The 23140-nt window shown below is 51.2% G+C and overlaps 1 protein-coding gene and 1 long non-coding RNA gene across 13 annotated transcripts in view; one reads left to right on the top strand and one right to left on the bottom strand.

Annotated features, from left to right (window-relative positions):
* The window catches only part of AKAP13 (A-kinase anchoring protein 13), a 318012-nt gene extending 298774 nt beyond the window's left edge, over nucleotides 1–19238 (top strand). For 10 of the 12 annotated variants that reach the window (XM_081550455.1, XM_081550454.1, XM_081550453.1 and 7 more), the window contains 8 exons: nucleotides 2148–2342; nucleotides 6777–6938; nucleotides 7654–7724; nucleotides 8181–8225; nucleotides 10764–10814; nucleotides 11421–11843; nucleotides 13399–13732; nucleotides 14843–15647. In XM_081550455.1, the coding sequence (XP_081406581.1) occupies nucleotides 2148–2342; nucleotides 6777–6938; nucleotides 7654–7724; nucleotides 8181–8225; nucleotides 10764–10814; nucleotides 11421–11843; nucleotides 13399–13732; nucleotides 14843–14892 (1331 nt within the window). In that variant the 3' untranslated portion in view covers nucleotides 14893–15647. Of the gene's footprint in view, nucleotides 1–2147; nucleotides 2343–6776; nucleotides 6939–7653; nucleotides 7725–8180; nucleotides 8226–10763; nucleotides 10815–11420; nucleotides 11844–12168; nucleotides 12441–13398; nucleotides 13733–14842; nucleotides 15648–18907 lie in introns of those variants that run through there. The other 2 variants (XR_014071355.1, XM_081550449.1) reach the window with 2 other exon arrangements.
* LOC145529797 (uncharacterized) lies at nucleotides 18836–22601 on the bottom strand. The gene is made up of 4 exons (XR_014071357.1): nucleotides 22400–22601; nucleotides 19953–20041; nucleotides 19585–19741; nucleotides 18836–19210 (listed from the first exon to the last, which is right to left on the bottom strand). It is a non-coding gene; the product is annotated as an uncharacterized LOC145529797 (long non-coding RNA).
* Nucleotides 22602–23140: the final 539 nt, after the last annotated feature.

Raw genomic sequence — 23140 nt, 5'->3', positions numbered from 1 at the left:
AAGAATTTCCCAGTTAATCGTTTATCGGTCACCCCCGCCGCGGTGCCCTGCGGTCCAGGTGTCTCACTAGGTGGTTCGGGGCGAAGTGTGCTTCCGGGTGAGCTTTGACCACTGTCTGTCGAGGCCTGCTGTCTCATGTGGTCTTGTCTCCACCCCTGCGAGGCTGTACTCTAAGCGGGTGAGAAAGCTGGGCCCACAACAGCGGAGCTGCCCAGGGCCTCACAGCCCGCTCCCTGCAGAGCCGGGTTCTGCTCTGTCTGCTGAGCGGCGCGTGCGTCTTCCCCTTTGGTGCTACCGGGTGTTCTGAAAGAAGCGCATGTTGTGCTTTGCAGAGAAGTAAAGCCCAGAGTCAAGTACCTGTGGGCTCCCGAGGAGTTCAGTTCATTCTCTTTCAACAGTGAGAGGAAAAAAAAAAATAAAAGATGGACAGATTTAGACTGGAGCCAATATCTCGTTGTTACCTCTTCCTGTGAATAGCATGGCAGAAATGAGAACTGCCTGCTTTTTAATTGAAGGATAATTGCTTTACAGTCTCGTGTTGGGTTTTCTGCCATGTACATGAGCACGAAGGGAACAGCCTTCTCTTCACATGCCTGATGCACCTGGCCAGGCAAAGTGCTCAGTGCTGCGGATGCAGTGATTCCCAAACTGGGGTCCCTGCTGTGAGGGAGACCTACGTAGATGACAGGCCCTGTGGACCACACGCACGTAGAAAGTGTGTGGGACCCGGGAATCCTGCCTGTAGGCAGTCTCACAGAGAAACTGCCACAGGAAGCTACATCTGCAAAAAAAAAAAAAACAACTCACCAGGTGAAGAGCAGTTCGGAGGAAAATGAAAAAGGAGTGAGGATCTAGGGAGTCTGGGAGTCCGGGCTGAGTGATGGGAGAAAGCCCGGAAGCCACCACATGTTGAAGTGCAAGCAGGGAATGATACAGTTTCTTAGCAAAATGTAAATAAGTTTGTTAAATCAGTACTGGTGCCAGTTGGGAGGATTGCTTGCAGGCACTGGGAGAGCCCACTAGGAGTGGGAACGCCAACTGGGGGACTCTCCAGATAAGTTGGGTGAGAAGTGGGCTGGAGGCGGGGTGGAGGGATGAGAAATGAGGAACCGCTGAGGGGTGTGGGACAGAGCGTGGGGAGAAACCTCCCCAGGTCTCCAGCCTGGATAACCGGGCGTGAAGGTGCTGCTGACTGAGGAGGAGGCCGGGGCTCCAGGAAGGAGGTGGGCGGGCTGGGGGCAGGAGCAGAGGACAGAGGCTTCTGACCCGCAGAGAGCTAGGCGTCTAAGTGCAGGGGCCACTTGACAATGAGACTCAGCAGTCTGGTGCCCGAAAAGTGAGTAGGATGTGGGTGTCTTGTGTGAGTTAATGGGTGTCTCTGGTGGCTCAGACGGTAGAGAATCAGCCTGCGATGCGGGGGACTCAGGTTTGATTCCTGGGTCGCAAAGATCCCCTGGAGAAGGGCATGGTAACCCACTCCAGTAGAATCCCACGGACAGAGGAGCCTGGCGGGCTACAGTTCATGGAGTCACAACGAGTCTGACATGACTGAGCGACGAACACTCTGAGTTTATCAGCACATGAGAAGTAACTGAAGCCATGGGAGTGAATGAGATCCCTGAGAAGGAAGTGTGTAAGCTGTGGAAAGCAGTCCAGGGGAGCAGGGGGACCAAGGGCGGGTCTGTAACGTGCCAGAGGAAGAGCGGTAGGAAGAGAGCCAGCCTAGCAGTGTCCGAGGGCGCGGGGCGGGGAGCAGGTTTACACGGTGCTGGAGAAGGTGAGGTGGAAGACCTGACTGGGTGCAGGCGTGAAAGGTCCCCTTGGAGAGAGCAGACGCCGTGACCGGCAGAGCCGGAGAAGAGTGCAGGGGCTGAGCCAAGAGCAGGGCGGTGGGAGAGTGGGGCACAGCGCACACGTGTCACACCAGACATTTCCAGGTTTGCCGCAAAAGACCCAGGGTAGTTTTCCAAGTAGACGTGACAGATAAAAAATCTGACACTGCCCTCAGGATGAAACAGGGAGGGGGCGCGGGGGGAGCTGTGCTCCTTGTTGTCCCGGGCGTTGCCACGAGGTGGCGCGCGCGTGTCTCAGTCATGGCCTCTCACTGACCTGTCAGATGACCAGATCCCTTCTCCAAACGCCCGCAGAGCAACTTCAGCAAAAGGACCAGCAGATCCTGCTCCTGCTGGAAGAGAAGGAGGTGATTTTCCGGGACATGACCGAGTGCAGCACTCCCTTGCCAGAGGACTGCTCCCCACCCCACAGCTCTAGAACCCTCTTCCGCTCCAACACAGAAGAGGCCCTCAAAGGAGGACCTTTAATGAAAAGTGCAATAAATGAAGGTAATTTACATTCAGCATCGCCCCCCCCCACAGTGGTTTGCACGCAGCATTATCTACTAGTGAGTACTTTTTTTCATTGTAAAATGAAGCCCAAAAGACAGAAAACAACCCCAAACGTACTTTGTTTTAGCACATTATTATCAGGTGAGCATCCTTGTAACTATTTCCCAGGTCCAATGTGGCCAGACCCCTAAAAGCCTTTCTGCATCTCCTGTCCCCATCAGAGCTCTCTCCCTCCCTCCCACAAGGAACAGGTATTATGACTTTTAGAGTAATTACTTAGGTTTCTTTATGGTTTTATGTGGCCCTGTAAAACCATATATGTGGTTTTAGGCATGTTTATAGACACTGTGATTTAGTTGTGTTCGTGGTTTTTGATACTCATTTTTAAGGTTTTTCACTTACAGGCCTCCACCCTCCCCCATCCCTTTCTTTTCCACACAGTTTATCCGTGAGCTTTTTGGCCTATAGGTTTCTTTTTTTGGACTTTATTCATGCAATGGTTCTGTTCTTCTGCCTTCTATTTCCTTCAAATGCTTAGCTGGATTTGGGGGCTCAATTGCTCAAAGGTGAAATCCCTTTGGCAAGCTGTGTTCCTGTAGTGTTTCATCTGGAAACACAAACTGTCTAGTTGTCTTTTTTATTATTTTTTGTAACATGTAGGAGAAGCACGATAAAAGGATAAATCATTTTTTCCCCCAATTATTTACCAGTTTTCAAAAATAGTGAACTGACTTATGGTCACTCTCTGAAAGTGACCAGTACTTTTAAAATATTATTATAGACTCATTGATTTAAATATATCGATGGGCTTTGAGCCATTGCACTTCTTATCCTTATTGAAAGAGTTTAAAAGGGCCTCCCTCTCTGCCACCGTGCACGTTGTCGTGTTGCCTTGAACCCTTTTGACACGACCCCAGCACTCTTTGAGAGCCGCTTCGCTGTTTGCTCTGTTAAGACGTTCCGGGCTCATCTTGTTTTCTGCACGTATCTGGCATTAGCCTCCTCTGAGAAGCTCTGGTTTCTTCTAGTGGGAAATGATGTCTCAAGACCACTATCTAGGTGCTGGGGGTGGTTGTCACTGCTGGGGTTTTCACTGTTAGAAGGTTGGGCCTTTTCAGTGGACCTCTTAGGGGGCGGTAATGAATTATACCGATACATGTTTAGTTCACCTTGTGAACTACAGTGTTTTTACTTGCGTGCTCAGTGGTGTCTGACTCTTTGTGACCCCATGGACTGTAGCCCTCCAGGCCCCCCTGTCCCTGGGATTATCCTGGCAAGAATACTAGAGTGGGTTGCTGTTTCCTCCTTCATGGGATCTTCCCAACCTGGTGATCAAACCTATGTCTCCTGCACTGGCAGGTGGATTCTTTACCACTGAGCCACCTGGGACACCCTGCTTTTACTTAATCTCTTCTGTATTACACCTGTATCTCTTTTCTTCCATATTGTGAATCCTCATTCTTAAGGATACATTATAGAAATAAAGTATCCTATATTTACCCTAACACACAGGTACTAATGCTACTGTCACTAAATAGGACTCTTAAATGCTATGCCCGCCCCTGTGTGTTACTCATTTTTCTCTGATGTAACACATTTCAGAGTCCAGTCATCATTTGATTTCCCCCATATATAAGTCACATGCTCTTTGCCTTGAAGCCCAAAGGAATTATTTTCCCTAAATCCCAAGTCATTTTACTAAACTGTGCCTTGGTGATGGTGATTCTGGAATGATGTTCTCAGGTTCACAGTGTTCTGTTTTGATTTGTAGTCACAAACTTTTCAGATTTCAGAGATGTGTTCTTATCTCATAGCTGTTAGTGTTTTTCCTGTGCCCTTGCTTTGATTTTCTTCCTCAAGAATTCCCACTATCCATATTATGGGACCATCTTTGCCTGTCTTCAGCACTTCTTGCTTTCCCAGAATGCTTTTTTGTATCTTCATCTTTTTAACATGTAAATACATCCTTTCACCTTCTGTTTCCTTAAGTCATTTTCTGTTGGGTTTACGTGCTCTCAGATTCTGGTTTAGTTTTCAGAAAGGGGTATTTTTTTCCCTTTTGTTTCCAGTTATTTGAGTTTTGCCACCTCCCTTCTGGGTCTCCTCATTCTGACTAGGTTCTTCCATATCTTGAGTCTCTCTTTTTTTTTTTTTACCTTGTTAGCTCACTTACTTAATGGACACGTCCTTCTGATGTGCTTTTATTCTGTGTAGGGCAGCTGCGCCCCTTTTTCTTTCTCTCTCTCTTTTTTTAACTTAATGTGGGATTTGACCTTGATATTTTTCTGTCGCTCATTTTCATGTAAAAATTCCAATTCCAAAGAAAGGCGATGCTAAAGGATGTTCAAACTGCGGTACAACTGCACTCATCCCACACACTAGCAAAGTAATGCTCAAAATTCTCCAAGCAAGGCTTCAATAGTATGTGAACCAAGAACTTCCAGATGTTCAAGCTGTATTTAGAAAAGGCAGAGGAACCAGAGATCAAATTGTCAACATCTGTTGGATCATAGAAAAAGCAAGAGTTCCAGAAAAACATCTGCTTTATTGACTACACCAAAGCCATTGACTGTGTGGATCAAAACAAACTGTGGAAAATTCTTAAAGAGATGGGAATACCAGACCACCTGACCTGCCTCCGGAGAAATCTGTATGCAGGTCAAAAAGCAATAGTTAGAACCGGACATACAACAATGGACTGGTTCTAAATTAGGAAAGGAGTACATCAAGGCTGTATATTGTCACCCTGTTTATTTAACTTATATGCACAGTACATCATGCGAAATGCCAGGCTGGATGAAGCACAAGCTGGAATCAAGATTGCCAGGAGAAATATCAGTAACCTCAGATATGCAGATGACACCACCCTTATGGCAGAAAGTGAAGAAAAACTAAAGAGGCTCTTGATGAAAGTGAAAGAGGAGTGAAAGAGCTGGCTTAAAACTCAGCATTCAGAAAACTAAGATCGTGGCATCCGGTCCCATCACTTCATGGCAAATAGATGGGGAAACAGTGGAAACAGAGACAGACTTTATTTTCTTGGGCTCCAAAATCACCACAGATGGTGACTTCAGCCATGAAATGAAAAGACGCTTGCTTCTTGGAAGAAAAGCTATGACCAACCTCGATAGCATATTAAAAAGCAGAGACATTACTTTGCCAACAAAGGTCCATCTAGTCAAAGCTATGGTTTTTCCAGTAGTCACGTATGGATGTGAGAGCTGGACCATAAAGAAAACTGAGTGCCAAAGAATTGATGCTTTTGAACTGTGGTGTTGGAGAAGACTCTTGAGAGTCCCTTGGACTGCAAGGAGATCAGACCAGTCCATCCTAAAGGAAATCAGTCTTGAATATTCTTTGGAAGGACTGATGTTGAAGCTGAAACTCCAATGCTTTCGCCACCTGATGCAAAGAACTGACTCATCTGAAAAGACCCTGATGCTGGGGCAGATTGAAGGCAGGAGGAGAAGGAGATGACAGAGGATGAGATGGTTGGATGGCATCGACTCGATGGACTTAAGTTTGAGCAAACCCCGGGAGTTGGTGATGGACAGGGAAGCCTGGCGTGCTGTGGTCCATGGGGTCGCAAAGAGTCAGACACAGCTGAGTGACTGAACTGAACTGAACCTTTTAGGCTCAGATAGGTTTTTTCACTTCACCGGACTCTTCTGTTGTTTTCCTGCAGTGTTTTTAGAAGATGACTGATTTTTCTTAGGAGATTCCTGGCCTCTTGTCTGCTCCCTTACTCCATGTGGAGCTTCTTTTTCCTTCATCTCTGTTGCATCTTTCCTGCTCAATTTCTATGCCACGTTCGGCTCTTGCTCCTTTCTGTGGGACATTGCTGCTCTAGAAGAGAACCATGGCTAGTCAGATTTGATAGTTCAGATGCTCAGACTTCCCTAGCCCCCTGACCTCACTACAGGAGGGGCAGAAAGCCTGCCAGTTTCCACCGCTGTTCTCAAATTGGCACACCTCACTTCCTGGGGATTTCATTTTGGCTGCTTCTGGTCTGACTGCAGGAGCCATGCTCCTTCCAGTAAATTACTCTGCCTTCCCTGTATTGTGCTCACTCAGTCATGTCCGACTCTTTGTGACCTTTTGGACTACAGCCTGCCAGGCTTCTCTGTCCATGGTGTTTTTCAGGCAAGATTACTGAAGTGGGTTGCCATTTCCTTCTCCAGCCTTCCTCGTACCCTTTTACATTTCCTAGATCTCACGTGAATAAGGCTGGAGGTTTAATCTCTGCATTTCCAACAGAATCCAACTACAACACCTATCCTGAGCTGAGAGCTTTCTCTGAGCAAAGGAAGTCTCGTAGTCACTTTGGGATTTTCTGATCATCTTCCCTGTGCATATAGTGTGTTAATCAGGAGATTTTCTTTTTCCCATTGCAAGGGGAGGTATCAGTGTTGTGTGTTTCCTCTCTTCCAGTGGAGATCCTGCAGGATCTAGTGAGCGGCAGCCTAAGAGGCTCGCTTGGGCAGGTCGTCAGCAGCCCCGCGGAGCAGGAGGGCGGGGTCGGCCCTGTGTCCCTGCCCCGGAGAGCGGAGACCTTTGGAGGGTTTGACAGCCATCAGATGAATGCTTCAAAAGGTCAGTGGGGTGTTGTTTTTTTTTAATATAATTTTATTGATTTTTGGCTGTGCTAGGTCTTTGTTGCTGCCCGGGCTTTTTTCTAGTTGGGCTGAGCGGGGGCTACTGTCTGGTTTTGGTGGGTGGGTTTCTCACTGCGGTTTCTATGAGCACCGACTCTCGGGCACGCGGGCTCAATCGTTGCGGCCCATGGGCTTAGTTGCCCCGCAGCATGTGGGATCTTCCTGGATCAGGGATCGAACCCAGGTCTGTTGCAGTGGCAGGTGGATTCTTGGCACGGAAGCCCCCAGGTCAGTGGTTTTGAGCTCATGTGCTCTTCTGGGCAGTCCTTAACCGTCACAGCGAAAAACCATCTGTACTCTGGTGGCTCCATCGCCTCTGTCCCACTCAGATGGTGAAGGTTTTATTTAGTGAAGTCCTAAGTATCCAGCTGCTGGAACTCAGGGACCTCCATCTGCGTCGAGTTCATTTTGAGTAATAAGAGGTTTTCCTGGGACCTCAGCTAAGCTATAGCCAAAGGGGTAATAAGACTGGTTTTTTCCTTTCTGCTCTTAGTTCTTCTGTATCAGTAAAACTGTTTAATAATCACGTGGCTGCCCTTCTATTGGCATTACTAGGATTCGGGAGTATTTTGAACCTAAGCTGTGTATGTAGTATTTTCTTGGCTAATGTGTTTTGCAACTTGAAAAAAATACTTGTTTGTTTGTTTGTGTAGGAGGTGAGAAGGAGGAGGGAGATGATGGCCAGGACCTCAGGAGGACCGAGTCAGACAGCGGTCTGAAAAAGGTATTTCTTTTAAGAGACACTTCCCCCACCCCAGTCCTCCCGGGCCCTTCCTCTAAGTTCATCATCTTGAAATTAGTCCACTGTGATTGTGTTTTGGACACCCAGTGTGCCCTTTTTATTTCCTACTTCATCTTGAGAGGAAAGCATGTTTCTAAGCAAACAGCACCGTTCTGAGCCCCATGTTCTTGGCCGTCGGGCCTCTCTGGTTCTGAACATCACGTTCCAGCACACAGCTCTGCTGGCTGGACCGGTTCCATTGAGAGCCTTGTTTAAACACACACCACCCCCACCGGAACTCATTGCAAGGCATCTGTAACAGTTCAGCCTCACCTCTTCACTGCCCTAATGTAGAAAAGAACGAACATGGGACGTCACAGCATAACTTAGACACTGAATATAATTTTTGCCTCAATCTTCATTTTTTTACATGTGCTTTTTTTAATTATTATTTTATAGGGCGGAAATGCTAACCTGGTATTTATGCTTAAAAGAAACAGTGAGGTAAGAACACAAGAAGCTCTTTAAAGGAGTATGGTTTTGTTGCAGTTGCTAGGTTGAGCAGATTCATTTCTGCTTTGCCGTGTTGAACAAACCGCGGTCGTCAGCCCCAGGGCATCGTCCTGTCGGTTTTTTGCCAGAAAATTGCTACCTCCTAAGCCAGCCTCTGCTCCTCTGTCCTTGAGCAGCCCCTGGCTTTCTCTGAACGTGGGCCGCGAAGCTCCCACAGCGGCTTCTCTCCGTCCATGCACGCTGAGCAGAATTTGTCGCCAGCTTGGCTGTAACTTTAACCTGGCACCAAAAGCTGCAGTGTGAGGCGTGACAGAGTAACTTGTGAGTGATTCTGCACAGTGACTCAAGTTGAGTTTTCTTCTCATCCTGTGACCCAAGTTGAGTTTTCTTCTCTGAGCACTGCTTCTGTCTCCATATGTCACTCTAAAAAGTTGCCCAGGCGTCCCCTGGCTAGAGATTGGGTTCCCTGCCTTCGGCTGACCCTGCAGGGTAACCCAGGTCTTTCACCATCTCCCCGTCTCCTTGGGTCCTTCTGAGGAAACCCTCCTGAAGGCTCCAAGCTTCATTGACTCTGCGCGTGTGGCAGCGTCAGCAGGCTGGGGCTGGCCCTGGGACAGGGAGGGGCGAGGGGGGACCTCTCGGCGTGTGCTCTGTGCGTCTCCCTGCTTTTCAGAGACCACCGTAAGATCCCTGAGGGGCTTCGTGTCAGAATTTCAGGTGCAGGGGATCATTGCTTTTTCCCCTAAAACACGGAAGGCTGTTTGTCTTCTGTGTTGGCCTGTTAGTCTGCACACTGAGACACTCGGAAGGAACCCGCTTCAGTGAATGAAGTAAACCTGCTTTCACACAGATTGTCCCACTCCTGTGCTGCTTAAAAAGCAGCCTTTTAGTTGTTCTTTCCACTTGCCAACTCCCCCCGCCCCACCTCACGTTGAATAAGGAGAGTCGGGTAAGAGATCGTACGAGACCAGGGGCTTCCAGGCATTCCGGCACGGACTGCTCCCTGCAGGTGCTCAGCCAGAGTCAGCTGGCTGGCGGGGACTTCTCCTCTCTGTTAATTAAGAATAAACCTAAATGAGGGGCAAAAAGGATTCTCCCAAGAGCTAAGCCTGATAATTAAGTTTTTGTGTTTTCAAATAAGACGAAAGGAATACATGTTCATGGTAGACGATTGGAAAAACATTCAATAATGTAAAACAGGAAAACAATGAGTAAATGTCCTACCACTGAGAAATAGCTACTATTATTAAATGTATGGTGTTCTATTTTCAGTCTTTTCTTCCACAGGACATGTATTTATGTGTCTAAGTTTATGTGAGTGTGAATTGCATAAAAATAGTTTTGCACAGTTTGTTTCAATACTCCCTGGAACTTCATATCCTGCTTTTTTTTCTCTTAACACTCGACAAGCATTTTCCTGAGACGTTTGTACAAAACATGCTATTTAACAGCTGTATATATGCTGGTTGCCATAATTTAATGTTTCCAATGGGCAATTCTTCCTCTGCTTTTTGGCTTTGTAAATGATGCGGCCAAAAGCATCCTCATACTTTTCTTTGGCAAAGCTATGATTATTTCCTCAGCATGCCATCCTCTCCCTAGAAAGGTTATACTGCATTCAACCCTGTCAGTACAAGAGAATTCATCCATTCTCATCATGCTTTCACCAACACTGGGAATTCTTTTTTAATTGACATTTTGTTGACTTGATAATTGCAAGTAGTTATTTATTTTTGCATTTTTCTGACTTCAAATAAGGTTGAATCATTTTTAACATGTTACATATTTGACCATTTCTATTTCTTCTTTTGTAAATTGCAGGTTAATGTTCCTTGCCTGTTTTTCTACTAGAATGTTTTTTCTTTTGCTTATTGATCTGAGAGCCTTTTTTAAATCAAAGATTTTGTTTGTTTGTTTTTGCCTCATTCTGCTCACTGGCTTCTTTGCCAGATTTTTATTATACATTTTTACATAGTAAAAGTTGAAATTTCATGTGTGTATGTGTGTTCTTTCTTGTTGCTGTCTTTGAAAAGCCTTCCCCGTTTCAAGATGAAAAAACATTCTCATATTTTCTTATAGCTCTCTGAATATTTTTTTTTCTGTGAGCCTGGATCCCAACTTAAATTCTTCTGAAGATTTACCCAATTTCCTCAAAATAATTGACTGAATATTCTTTCCTTCTTCATTGATTAGAAATGCTTCTTATCTCCTACACTAAATGCTGTGGTTTGCTTCTGAGCTTTCTGTTGGGTTAAATTGGGATGTGTGCCATTTTTGTACCAGTCATTTTAAATGGAGCTTTATAATACTTTTCACTGTGCATAAATTCCCCCCCACACACAGTTACTTTGTTTGATCTTATTTCGTTTCTCTTGGCTACTTGGGCACTGGCTTAGTCTGTGTGGTGCTTTCAGTTTGAAACTGCTTGATTCAGTCGCAGGCCCCTTACTGTGTGGTAGGGTGGGTTCCTGTCGGGTGACGCACAGCGTGCTGGGGTCTGAGGTGACAGCTTGTTGATTACTTTTGCAGCAGGTCATCCAGAGCGTCGTCCATCTCCACGAGCTCCTCAGCACTCTGCAGGTACGTGCCTTTTTTGTCCCTTCACTTGCTAGTTGAGAGGGAGACCAACAAGGGTGTGGCTGGCCTGGATCTTTGAAGTTTATACATTTCTTATGGGTAAATACAGCCCTCAGACAAGAGAGACTGGCTCTCATGATGAGAAAGGTTCCAGAATGCAATGGTTAAGATCCCCAGGTGGAGGGAATGGCAGCCCACTCAGTATTCTCGCCTGGAGAATCCCACGGACAGAGGAGCCTGGCAGGCACGACTGAGCGCACATTCACACACAGTATCCTCAAATTCGGGTCCCTTCCTTTCTTAAAGATCTAACCAATCCAGTTCATACCTCCTCCCACCTGCAAAGGCACACTCCACCCCAAACAAGGCCACTGACTGCAAAATCGAAGTCCTGGCACCACTGACCTTCGCACTTGGCTGCTGCCCAGGGTTATCCTAGAGTACTTTTCCCAGAGCAGCTTAGAAAGCAGGGGAGGGCTGGAGTCTGGGTGCGGGCCCCAGCCATGCTCCAGGCAGGCCAGGCGCACGGTCCCCTCCCGTGGGCATCGTCCCGTCTCCTGCCCGTTGTCCCCCCTCATGCCCGTCCGCACCTTGTGCATCTCCCCGCAGGGTGTGGTGCTGCAGCAGGACAGCTACATCGAGGACCAGAAGCTGCTGCTGAGCGAGCGGGCGCTCACGCGGACGGTGTCGCGGCCCAGCTCTCTCATCGAGCAGGAGAAGCAGCGCAGCCTGGAGAAGCAGCGCCAGGACCTGGCCAACCTGCAGCGGCAGCAGGCGCAGCACCAGGAGGAGAAGCGCCGGCATGAGCGTGCATGGGAGGCCCGCGAGAGGGCCCTGCAGGAGCGCGAGGCGCGGCTGGCGCAGCGCGAGGACGAGCTGCGGCGCGGCCGCCAGGACCTGGAGCGTGAGCGCGACGAGCTGCAGCAGCGGAAGGGCGCCTACCAGGGCGACCTGGAGCGCCTGCATGCCGCACAGCAGGAGCTCGCACAGGATCGGGAGCGGCTCCAGCGGGATTCCGAGCGGCTCAGCCAGGTACCCGTGCGGGCCGGGCCAGGACGGGACCCTCGGTGTCGTGATGACCTTGGGGCGGGGCGGGGTGCGGGGGTCAGAGGGAGGCCCGACAGGGAGTGGGTGCGTGTATACAAACGGCTGATTCGCCTTGTTGTACGGCAGAAACTAACTGCATGGTAAAGCCGTTATCCCCCAATTTAAAAAATCACCCCCTGTGTGCCCAGCACCAGAGAGAAGTAGGCACATAGAATATACAGTATATAAAGGCTGGTTTTATAGAATTTGTTTGTGCATCAGCAGAGGGGCAGGTGAGGAAGTGAGTCTTTTTCTCCTTTTTGTCTCTAAGGGGTTGAGAAGTGCATGAAAGCTTGGAGTTTGGTCAGGCCAGTAAAGAGGGGTACCTGGCCCTTGCCCCGAGCCTGGCCCGTTTAGGCTGGAGTAGCGTCAGTGTCTCAGAGGGTGGCAGTCAGCCATCCAGGATTTGGGGAGCAACCCCTCTGCTCTGTGCCACATGCAAAAGCAGAACCTAAAGGACCTTGTAGCTGAACAGAGACAACGCACTGCAGACACCGGACCCACGGTGCCTGAACTCACGGAGCAGTAAGGCTCCGATGCCTGGTTAGTGAGAGAACGCGCGCGGTGCGGTCAGTGGGTATCAGCTACAGGGACGGGCCCATCACAGCCGGAGGGGAGGCAGCTGTCTCACGGAGAGAGGATGTTCCTGCTTGGGGACGCTCAGACATCTGGGCTCCGCTTCATTCCTGGTGCGTTTCGCCACTGTGGATGAAGCCTTTTCCCGCAGCCGCTGCTGATTCAGGAAGGCCTTCCATATGTGGGGAGCACGCTGACCCCCAGGTTTGTTGCAGTGGTCGTCCCTGGCTGTTCTAGAACAGGAAGCCAGAGCCTCCTGGGTATCCTGATACCCATGTTGCCATTCGTTTGCTCGATTGACCTCGAACAGTGAAGGAAAAGGACCCTGATGTCTTCCAGAGAGGGCAGTTAGGCTTCATGCAGAGGTTTCCGTTGTGTGGGGAGCAGCCAGGGGCCGGGCCGTGCTTTGTGTGACACAAGGATGAGTTCCCCAGGGAAGGCTGCCTGGCCCAGAGAACACAGAGTATGTGTCTTTAATCTTCGGTTTGACCTTTGACCAGAATCTTGGTGTAAGCACGTCTCCACCTGCCCTCTAACCTGAACAGACCTCTCTAATCTCTTAGCCCTGAAATAATTATCCACTCCTGCATGTAAATCAGTCATCGGATAAGCGGCTCTTCCTGCTTCTCCAGGGCATGGGAATTGTGAGCTGCCTCATCCAAGGTGCTACTCATTCTTTACAGTGCTAATAATAGAAGTAGTTGAGGCATCAAAGATGGTCATTTTAGCACTTGCAGAGATACTATAGGGGCGGGAGTGGAACTGAGAAGTTCGGGGTGTTTCAAGTTCTCGAGAGTCCAAGGCAGTGGGTGTACACAGGGCTGACACACCAACGTCCCCAGTGACCTTGGGCCGTGCTCACTGAGCAGTCACTGAGGACACTGCCGGGCCCCCAAGTCATACCCCTTCTCTCAACCATGTACAGATTTCATATCAAAACACCAAGCTGCTGCGGATCCCATCCTTCTATCCGAACCCCGAGGAGACCCCCTCGCCACCTGCACCTTCAATAGCCAAATCAGGGTCATTGGACTCAGAACTCTCGGTGTCCCCCAAAAGGAACAGCATCTCTCGGACACACAAAGAAAAGGGGCCTTTTCACATGCTGGGTTCCACCAGCCAGACAAACAAGGCGCCAGAGCCTCAGAGCCAGACCCCGGTGTCCACGTCCACGTCCACCCGCCTGTTCGGGTTAGCTAAGCCAAAGGAAAAGAAGGAGAAAAAGAAGAAGGGCAAAGGAAGCCGCTCACAGCTCGGGGGTAAGTCACACACCTGGTCTCCCTCTGGCCACGCCGTCCCTGGGTGCTTTAGCAGCACAGGAGGGGTTAAAAAGAGGTGCCTGCCTTTCAGGCGCATAGAAGCTGACCCACATACGTCTCACCAAACCCACTTGTTCTGCCCACAGAGGACTGTTGGAACTTAACACTGAGAACTGCAATTCAGGGAGCCTTTAGGAACCCACTCTGTATGGCATGTGTGCAGAGTACAGAGAGTGGGCTCCTTTCTCACACTTCCTGTCCAGATGAGGAGCGGAAACTCAGTGAATCAGTTACAGTCCTCCCTGCTTTTCAGCCTGGTCCAGTAATAAGCTGCTTCAATGGAAAGCTGAATTTGTTGCAGTCTCAGAAGATTCTTAACCAGTCACTAACTTTTTTGTTTAAAGACACAAGTTGAGATACTTGTATAAGGAAATTTCTACTGTAAATGTGGATGATTTTTTTTTAAGATTCTATATATTCATATGCAAGTACTTTCCCTTACCACATACATATATTTAAACGTAAAAGTTGCAAATTGCTTATGTGCTATTGTAAAATTTAATGCTTTACATAGCATTTCAAAAATCAATAAAACTGACGCTGTCTTCTAAAAGACCCAGGAGGAAAAAGAAAAATAATACACTAATAGGTGCTTGGTGAGCATTTTCCAAGGGCAGCTTTAATCCTGCAGGAGATATGAGGCAGTGAGGCAGGTGTTTTGGAGCCCAGACCCACGGGAACTCTGCAGCTCAGGATTAGCTGATGTGCCTGCCAGCGCAGGGCACACGATCAGACCACACAACACGAGGTTGAGTCCTTCTCATCAAGGTTGGCCTCGCCCTTCTGTGCAGGAGGGTGCAGAGAAATCCCTATTTCCAGGCTTGTCTTCTGTTGAGTTCAAGGATCTGTAGACACTCTACAGAGGACATCATTGAGGACCTCATTCACTATATCAGTGGCAGGGGCACCGCAGCAGAAGTCATCGCCCACCTGCCCAGCATCTGTTTGCATCCCGGGGGACTTGTGTTTAGAGAAAAGAGGACAGAATTTACCAGTGAAAGAAGCAGTTTTGTCTGAATTTCTTTCTCCATCTTGGCTTCCCTTTTCCAGACGGCCCCACGTCGGAGGTACCCGCGGATGAGGAAGAGATTATCTGCTGACCGGTCCCGCTGCTGTCCCGCACGGTGACCGTCCACCCCTGCCATCCTGTGCTCACTACCCCCCACCGACGCCTGCGCCTGGCGGCCCTCCCGCACTGCCCCAGGGCCTGGACCCGAGGGACAAACGGTCCTGGGGGTCAGGGTGGGGAAGGAGGCCCAGGATTGCGACCCAACCACTGGCCAGCCCTGCTGAGGTCACATTACAATGAGGATAGTGGCCCCAGAAGTCCAGGCGATGGTTGTGGACATGTCAGGAATGCCTCGAGGCCGAGAGGGTGTTTCCGAATGTGGTCTGAAGCTCTGGCTGCCTTTTGATTTGGGGGAACAGAACCAAAAATCAAACAGCAGGTAGTGTGCACTTCGTCTGAACGCGTACGGTATACCCGTCTGTATAGACACGTGGAATATGACGGGACCGTGCGTGGTCTGCACCAGACGCGTGGTGGGCTCAGCTCGGCTCCGCACGAGGGCACTGCCCCCCACCACTCGGGGGGTGCCCTCCGAGTCTCAGCCGCCGGTCCCCCCAGGCTGTCTCCTGGCAAACCCACCCGTGCTCACTGCACCCCCCACTTCTGCGTGTATTTCTCATTCAGAAGGGATGGCAAACAGTTGTGAAAACCAGTGAAAGAAGGCTTGATATCTTTAAAAAGCAAATGGTCCTGAAACACCTTGATTTTGGTGTTTCAGTTACTTTGGGGGAAAAAAAAAATCATGTAATGTCATCAGATCTAAAAGAAATCCTATATTGGCTTTCCTATTTGGCTTTCCAGATCTATTTGCTCATGGATTCTGGGCACAGATGAGATAGAGAGGCCACCTCCCCGTGACCCCCGCAGAGTGACACTTTCTGGTCGTCACTGGCCATTCGCACATGACCGCGACCCCCGGCAGTCCCCCTGGGGCCTCGCAGGGGCTCCCCAAGGAAGCCGCTTCTGCCTGCGCCCCCGCCAGGGGAAAGGGTGGCCCCCCCGGCGCTCCTCCGCCCGCCCTGGGGCCACCTGCCTCTTCCTCCAGGGAGGGGTGACTGCCCTATCCGAGACAACTGGCTGAGAAGCAGGTTCAGGTGGGCGCGTTGGGCGTATGAAGTGGTTCCCTGCAGTTCAGACCAGGAGAAGAGCTGGCCCAGAAGGTATGACCTGGAAGGGTCTCCTGTCGGGAGGCCTGGCACAATTTTGATTTCTCCAAGTTTTGCAGTCTAAAGTTCTGATGGTTGTTGTACTCTGTCCCTTGAAGATGCCACAAGTGCTGCCTGCTTGTTCTTTTTCCTCCTCTCTCTTTTTTTCCGTGTTTCCATCTCTATTCCTTGAGGCTCGTCACCAGCTGGCAGGTGCAGAGCATTTCCCCGTGAGGCCCCCGCACCTGCCACGCTTGTTACCCGCCTCGTGGTTGGGGGACACCCTGGAAAATTCTGTGCTTTCCATGTGGCCTTTGATGCCTGCCTTTCGCCCCTCAGGAGCATGGGTCTTTGAACATAACCTTTTTAAAAACAAACAAATCTGTAACTTGGTGCTTGTTTATGAATTGCAAGCTGGCCTTGCAGATGGAGATATTTATCTTTCAGTTTATTTGAAAGAGGTCTGGTTTAAAAGTTTTAGCTTTAGATTTGTTTTATTTATTTGTGTGCCGGGTGCGTGTGTGTGTGTGTCTGTGTGTGTGCGTACGTGTGTGTGCGTGAAGGGTGAACACACCGGCCCAACGGTTTTCACTGTGTCCGGTCAAGCAGCCTGCGCTGCATCCTCCCTCCGCCAGGTCTAAGTGCCTTGAAGGCCCAAAGGAAAATTAAGTGTGGGGGGTGAAGTCCCTTTCCTTCCCTCCTCCCACCCCAACCTCATTCTTTAACCAAGAGAAGTCTTCTTCCTTGCTTGAGAGTTAAAAAAACTTGCCACACATGGGCTCCACGTGCCTCGTTTTATCACGGCAGTTTCCTACCCTGCAGAAATGCTTTGAGAACCAGCTGATTTTCTACTGAACCCTGATATGCTCCCCGCCCCCAACCCCCCCGACCAAAGACCCTGAACATCAGAAGGTTAGCTTGCTTCCGCCGCCAGTCCCTGCAGCGCCAAGGATGGCTGGCCTGCTGTGGCCTGCCTTAGACTCATGCGGAGCTCGGCGCTCTGTCCTTGTCACTGGTTCACGTTGCCCGCTGTGGGTCCCCATCCCACAGAGAGCGGCTCCACTGGAAGAAGAGGCCGGTGAACAGGGACCGGCATCCTCCTCCGGGCGTCCGTGTAGGCCCAGCCCCCCCGGCTCTGGGCTCGAAGCCAGGGCTCGGCGCTGGCGGCCTTGCCCTCACACAGGCTCTCCACCAGAAGCGCCCCAAACAGAGTTTCTGTCTGTCGCCACACAGCTGGATTTCAGTTTCCAAGTGTCCTTCATTCCCACCTAGTTGTGACGTTGTGGTTGCCTTGGCTGTTTGGTGGTGGTTTTCTGAAACGATCAGCCCTCCACCTGTACCCGTAACTTAAAGAATAACCTGGTCGTGTTGTGGTTAGACAGGCTTCGACTCTGAATCCGAGAGCGTCTCCCCCTGACCCAGACCCGTGCTTCTCCGTGCCTTGGTCCCTTCTCCCGTCCGGGGTGGGGTTTGGGGAACCACCTAGGGGTGTTGCTGCTCCTGCTTTTGCTTGTGACCTCGAGGCCTTCTCCGACCTTGAGGCCTGACCTGCTTGCTGAGGTTTCTTTCCTGTGAGAAGGGGCTGCCTCTCCAGGCAACTCAGACTCGGTTCTCTGCAGCGTCCCCGAGCTGGGAAGGCGAGCTTCTCAGCTTAGGAAATCAGGGGCCTGACCTTCCTTGCGTTTAGACTTTGGGGAGCAGATGGAGACACTACCCACGGTCCCCAGAATCTAGTGAGTCACCCGGAAGGAGGCTGCGCCTTCTCTCAGGACTTCCGTCATCTCAGTGGTCGCTGTCCAATCGGGCAACAGGCAACATGTGCACTTTAAACGCTCCCTACGGTTGCCTTCACTTCTACGACAATCAGCGGTTAACTGTTAACTGAAAATGGAGAGGGTGAACAACAAGCCAGTTGCCGTCATTCAGCCTTGCCAACATTCCCCCCTCTACCGCCACAAGAGCTGTCTGTGGGGAGGAACTCCTTAACGAGGTTTTGGTTTTTATTTGGAAAGGTACGAACCTTACCTTTTATCCTTTCGTGTCTCAGGGTAATACCACTAAAAGCTGTGCTTTGCAGACAGTCTCCTGTACTTGTCTCCCCAAGCCCCTAGGATCAGCAGTGGGGAGCACACATTGTAAGACCCGTGGGGTTTGCTGTCCCTTTGTTTGCAGGGTGGGTGTTAGTCTGTAGGGGTTTATAAATAGGCCCCACCTTAACTAAAAGGTAGCACCATTAGCCTTCTGGCCAGACCTCCAACCCGGAAGGTGTGGTTCACAGAAGTACTCTGTAATTCATCCCTCGAACCCCAAAGTTCTTTTTTCCATAGCCAGTTCTTGCTCCCGAAGATTTGTTATCAGCTTGGAGCTGTGGTTGTTGATACAGCGTTGATGGGGGGCCCAGCGTGCCCTGCGGACGGCCATGCCCAGGGGCTGGTGGGGGGGTGAAGTTGGGAGAAACGGACTGGAAAGTGGCTTCAGCAGCCAATAAAGAGGTTGATTTGGAGGGGACCACAGCCACTGCCGAGGGCTCTGGACATGCTTGGACTGTGGACACCCAGAAAGAATGCTTCCGTGTCTCACTGGCGGTGGCTGAGGCCTGGGGCCTGCCTGGCGCTGCTGCTCCGGTCGACCCTCAGAGACAAGGAAGGAGGCCAGGGGTTCGTTTTGGTTTGCTTCTTCTTTTTCTTTCTTTCAATGTAGCGTAACATTCCTAGTTAACCAGCGCTTTGGAATCTACTGCCTGCTGGCCAGGTTTTAAGACAAGAAGTCTTTCAGTGCTGCCATAAGAGGGAAAAAAAGGAAAAAAAAAAAAAACACACAACAGGCTTCTTTCCATGTACCAGTTGAATTTAATTTGTCAGAAGCTTAGCAGGCCTTGAGTTCGTTCTCCATCTTGCTAAGGTTTAAAGACGGGCAGACCCAGCTGGCTGACGTGTCTCCTGCCGCGGACAGCGGACAGCGGCGCCTGCTCTAGACCCCTGGGCCGCGCCGGGCCTCCACTCACCCCCGCCCAGACCACCCCGGGCGCCTCCGGGGTTCTCATGGGCCACCGCGGTCACCGTTCTGTGTGAGGTTTCCAGCGTGTCACCCCACCTGATGCGCAGAACACCCCAGGACATGCAGGCGGGCGGTTCCCAGACACCTGATACCTCTGCTGTCGTTTCGTCGTTTTCAGATGCTAAATGGACATTTCTGTGCTGAATCCTATTAAATAAAAAGGGGTTAAAACCCAGATGCTGTATATTAATTTGTAATTATGTATAAATGCAGTTTTAAACTGTAAAGATTTTTTTTTTTTCAGTGTGTTTCCTGGAATTTTGCCACAACATACTGGGTTTGTATTTTATTTATCTTCCTTTCTAGTTATCGGCTTCAGACCCTTGTAAAGCCCCCCTCCACCTTCCAAAAAATAATAATAATAATAAATGTCCTTTAAGTCTCTATGGCGACTCTGGCTTACTCCTGTCCTGGTGGGCCTCCTAGAGTGAGTCCCAGGGTACTCTGGTTCCTGGTGAAGGGCCGGCCCCCCTCCCCAGCTGTGAGGGTGCCTTCTACCCAGTGAAGCCTTATTTCTGTACCTTCAGGAAGGACCACCCCGGAGCACAAAGTGGTTCCTGGGGAACTCAAGTCCCCCAGAGCCAGACCGTAGCCTGGAGGCACCAAGAGTCAGAACCACTTCCCGTCAGAAAAGTGCGGTGAGAAACATCCTTGTTACAGATCCTGCTGCTGTAGATCCTACTACATAAAAAAGATCAATGTCAGTCTGCATCTCCCTCCTGACTTTTTCCAGCCCATCCCACCCCCAAACGAGGCAATTGCCAAAAAAAACGAATTCAGGGAGAAGAATCTCATTTGCATGTAGCTCTGCAGGGATTTACTGGGTCTGATAATTGCTGGAATGCATGGTAGGAGCTGCTGTTCCAAACCCAAACCCGCCTGCAGGCACCTGTGCTGCTCTTCCTGCGTCGCTGGCGCCTCCTGGAGCTGAGCCTGCCTTGCTGTCCCCACGTGAGGCCCCTGGGTGCAGCTGGTCACCTGGTGTGATGCGAAAAACAGAATCAGCCCGGATTTGCAGCTCTGTGCTCCCAAGCTCCCCGTCCCTCCCCACGCAGCAACAACCAGAAAGAAGAAAGTCCTGCTCGGTTGCTAAGTGCCTTCTCTCGTTTGGTGAACCTGGACGTGCCCTGATTTCTAAAGAGTCTTGTAGCCCTGGCAATAGCTGCCGCCCCAGAAGCCAAGGAACAGTGGTCCCTTCTCTCTGCCGCCTACCCTGGGCTGTCAGGGCAGCTGCAGCGTCTGGACGCCCCCAGTAGGGCAGGAGAGTGGTTCCCACGGCCCCTCGCGCCTCTGCTGCCCTGCCCCCGCCAACTCCTGGCTTGAGTCTGAGCCAAGGACAGGCTCCCGGGGAGGCAGGAAAGGGGAGGAGGTACCATCCTTTGTTCCAGGAGAGCAGAGGCACAAATCTCAGAGGGCTCCGTGAGGACCAGCCATCCATCCAGCGAGGCGTGGAGTCCCCATCTACTCCTGAAGAAGGGGCCGCTTCTGCCCAAGGACCCCCATCCCCCAAGTCCACTCAAAGGGAAACCCAGCCATGCACCCAGGAAGCGAGTATGCTAACTGATGCCCAGGACAGAACAGAGTCATGAACGAAGCCAGCAAGCCGGAGAAGAGCTTGCTGGGCAGGGAGGAACAGTGCCCCGGTTTTGTTACTTCCTTGGAACCGGAATTAGAAGCAGATCTAAGGTCAAAAAGAGGATCTGAGTAGCTTCCCTGGTGGCTCAGTGGTCAAGAATCTGCCTGCCAATGCAGGAGACAACAAGTTCATTCTGTCCCTGGTCTGGGAAGATCCCACCTGCCGCGGAGCAACCAGTAAGCCCACGCCCCCCAACCATTGAGCCTGCACTCTAGAGCTCGGGGACTGCAACTGCTGAGCCTGCCCGCCACAGCTGCTGAAGCCCGTTTGTGCCTGAAGCCTGTGCTCCCCAGCAAGAAAAGCCATCGCAGTGAGAAGTGTGCACACTGCATCTCCACTCACCACAACCAGAGAAAGCCTCTGCATCTACGAAGACCGAGTACAGCCAAAAGCTTTAATTAAAAAAAAAAAAATCCGAAAGCTCCCTCTGTCACCACATTCGCTTGGCCTGGGGCCACGGCCACCTTCCCAGCAAGTCCCCCTGCCTCCCCAGCCACCCCTCCCGTTCCAGGCTTCTTGGGAGATTCCTTCTTCCTTGAGCTTGCCCTGGTGGCTCAGTGAAGAATCTGCCTGCAATGCAGGAGAAGCGGGTTGGATCCCTGGATTGGGCAAATTCACCTGGAGAAGGGAAGGGCTACTGACTCCAGTATTCCTGCCTGGAGAATTTGCGCACCTCCCCCCACTCCTTCAGGGGCCTCAGGTCACGGCCAGAAGGTGCCCCAGAGGCAGAACGACCCAGGTGGACCTCGTCCTCCTCCTTGGGGGCCCTGAGAGGAGTCCCCAGTGGACAGGGGTGGAACCTAGTGCACCCCAGACTTGGAGGGTGTGGGCCCCACAGACCTCCCAAGTTCTTCGGTGTCTTAAGTTAACCCGAGCCATCCCCAGGTTCTTCTGGGGGCTCATAATCACTTCTTCAGACTGCTGCAAAAAGTCCCATTCTGGTTTGGGCTGCCTCTCCCTCCAGGTGCCTTGAGAGACTTCCTTTCTTCCTGGGAAAGCGTCTCTGGTCCCTAGGGATGGAGGTGGGAGGAAAGGAGGGGAGAGGGACCCAAGCAGGGGAAGGGCCTTGAGTGGTGGGACTCAAGGGGCACGAGGGAGCAGCAGGCTGGCTCTGAGAACGCCTGCTTTTGTCTGCCTCCGTCAGCCCATCCCCTCCAGGGCCTTGAATTTCCCACCCCACCCTCACGGCTTCAGCATTGGAGTTGGGCGGTTGCCTGGACAACCGGGTTCCCAGCCTGACGTCCTCTCTGCATCCATGGTGGGGGGCCCCAGTCACCTGAAACAATGCTCCCTCCACCCGCAGAGCCCGGCAGCTGCGAGGAGCTGGGGACGGGGCCAGGCTGGGGTCCCGCGCCATTGAGGGGACGGTGGACTGAGTCTGGGGGCCACAGGGTGAGTGGGAGAATGGGCGCAGACTGCAGAGTCTGGGCTCAACATCCAGTCTCACCATCTGATGGCCGAAGAACCTTGGACAAGTTACTGGTCCTGTCTACCCCCGTTGCCTCTTCATGCGGCAGCAGCCAGGGTGTCGCTCACAGACTTGCTGTGACAGTTCCATGAGAGGCTAGAAGCTGGTCCCCAGCACCTGGTTCTTGAGCCCTGAGCCTGTACCCTGTGGCTGCAGGAGGAGCCTGTCCGTCCCCCACCCTGTCTCCACATCTGGAGGTGAGCACCCGGAGGCAGACACCACTTCCCGTCACCTGGCCCCGGCGCCCTGCACTGGGCGTGGCTCACTGCTCCTTGTCTCTGGGCTTCTGGTTGGGAATACCTGTCCCCCCTACCGTCACTTGGCTCAGCTGAACTGTCACTTCCTAGAGGAAGCCTTCCCTGGCAACCAGGGCAAGCCCAGCCCCTCCGTCCTGTCTGTTCCTTAGCATCTGGAACCCAGCTTCGGAACCCAGCTGCGGATACAACCGATAGAACCCTTTGGCACCTGGAATCACCGGCCTTAGGCTAGCATCCCCTCCCCCTGGCTCAGACTGGGCGAGCGCAAGTAGCCAGGTCTGGAAACAGATCCCCTGGAGTTCATAGCCCGGTGCCCCACTCCTGTGTGTCCTGGGCTAACATGCTTAACCTCTCTGAGTACAGTTTCTTTGTCTGTAAAATGGGAATGAAGGTACCTTCCCCCATCCTTTTATTGTAAAAAAAAAAACAAAAAATTGCGTGTTTTTTCTTTTTACTTGGCAGGAAGAGACAAGATAAAGGCGTGGATATTCAGATGTGCAGACACGTGGGCCTACAGGTGGAAGTATTTACCGTGACTTCAGGGCTCCTATAGTGTTTCAGGTTCTTCTGGGTCAAAGAAACTTTGCCAGTGTCTCATTTTTGCTTTGGATGACCTCCCTGTGGAAGGCCCAAGAGCGAGGGGCACTCACTGGCTGGAGACCCACAGGTCTCATATCCTCAATGCCTGAGTGGGGTCCAAGTTCCCTGTGTGGGGA

This window comes from Giraffa tippelskirchi, chromosome 12 (genome assembly GCF_054371585.1).
Source record: "Giraffa tippelskirchi isolate mGirTip1 chromosome 12, T2T-mGirTip1v1.2.pri, whole genome shotgun sequence".
Lineage (NCBI taxonomy): Eukaryota > Metazoa > Chordata > Mammalia > Artiodactyla > Giraffidae > Giraffa > Giraffa tippelskirchi.
This window is presented reverse-complemented; position numbering and strand designations above follow the sequence as displayed.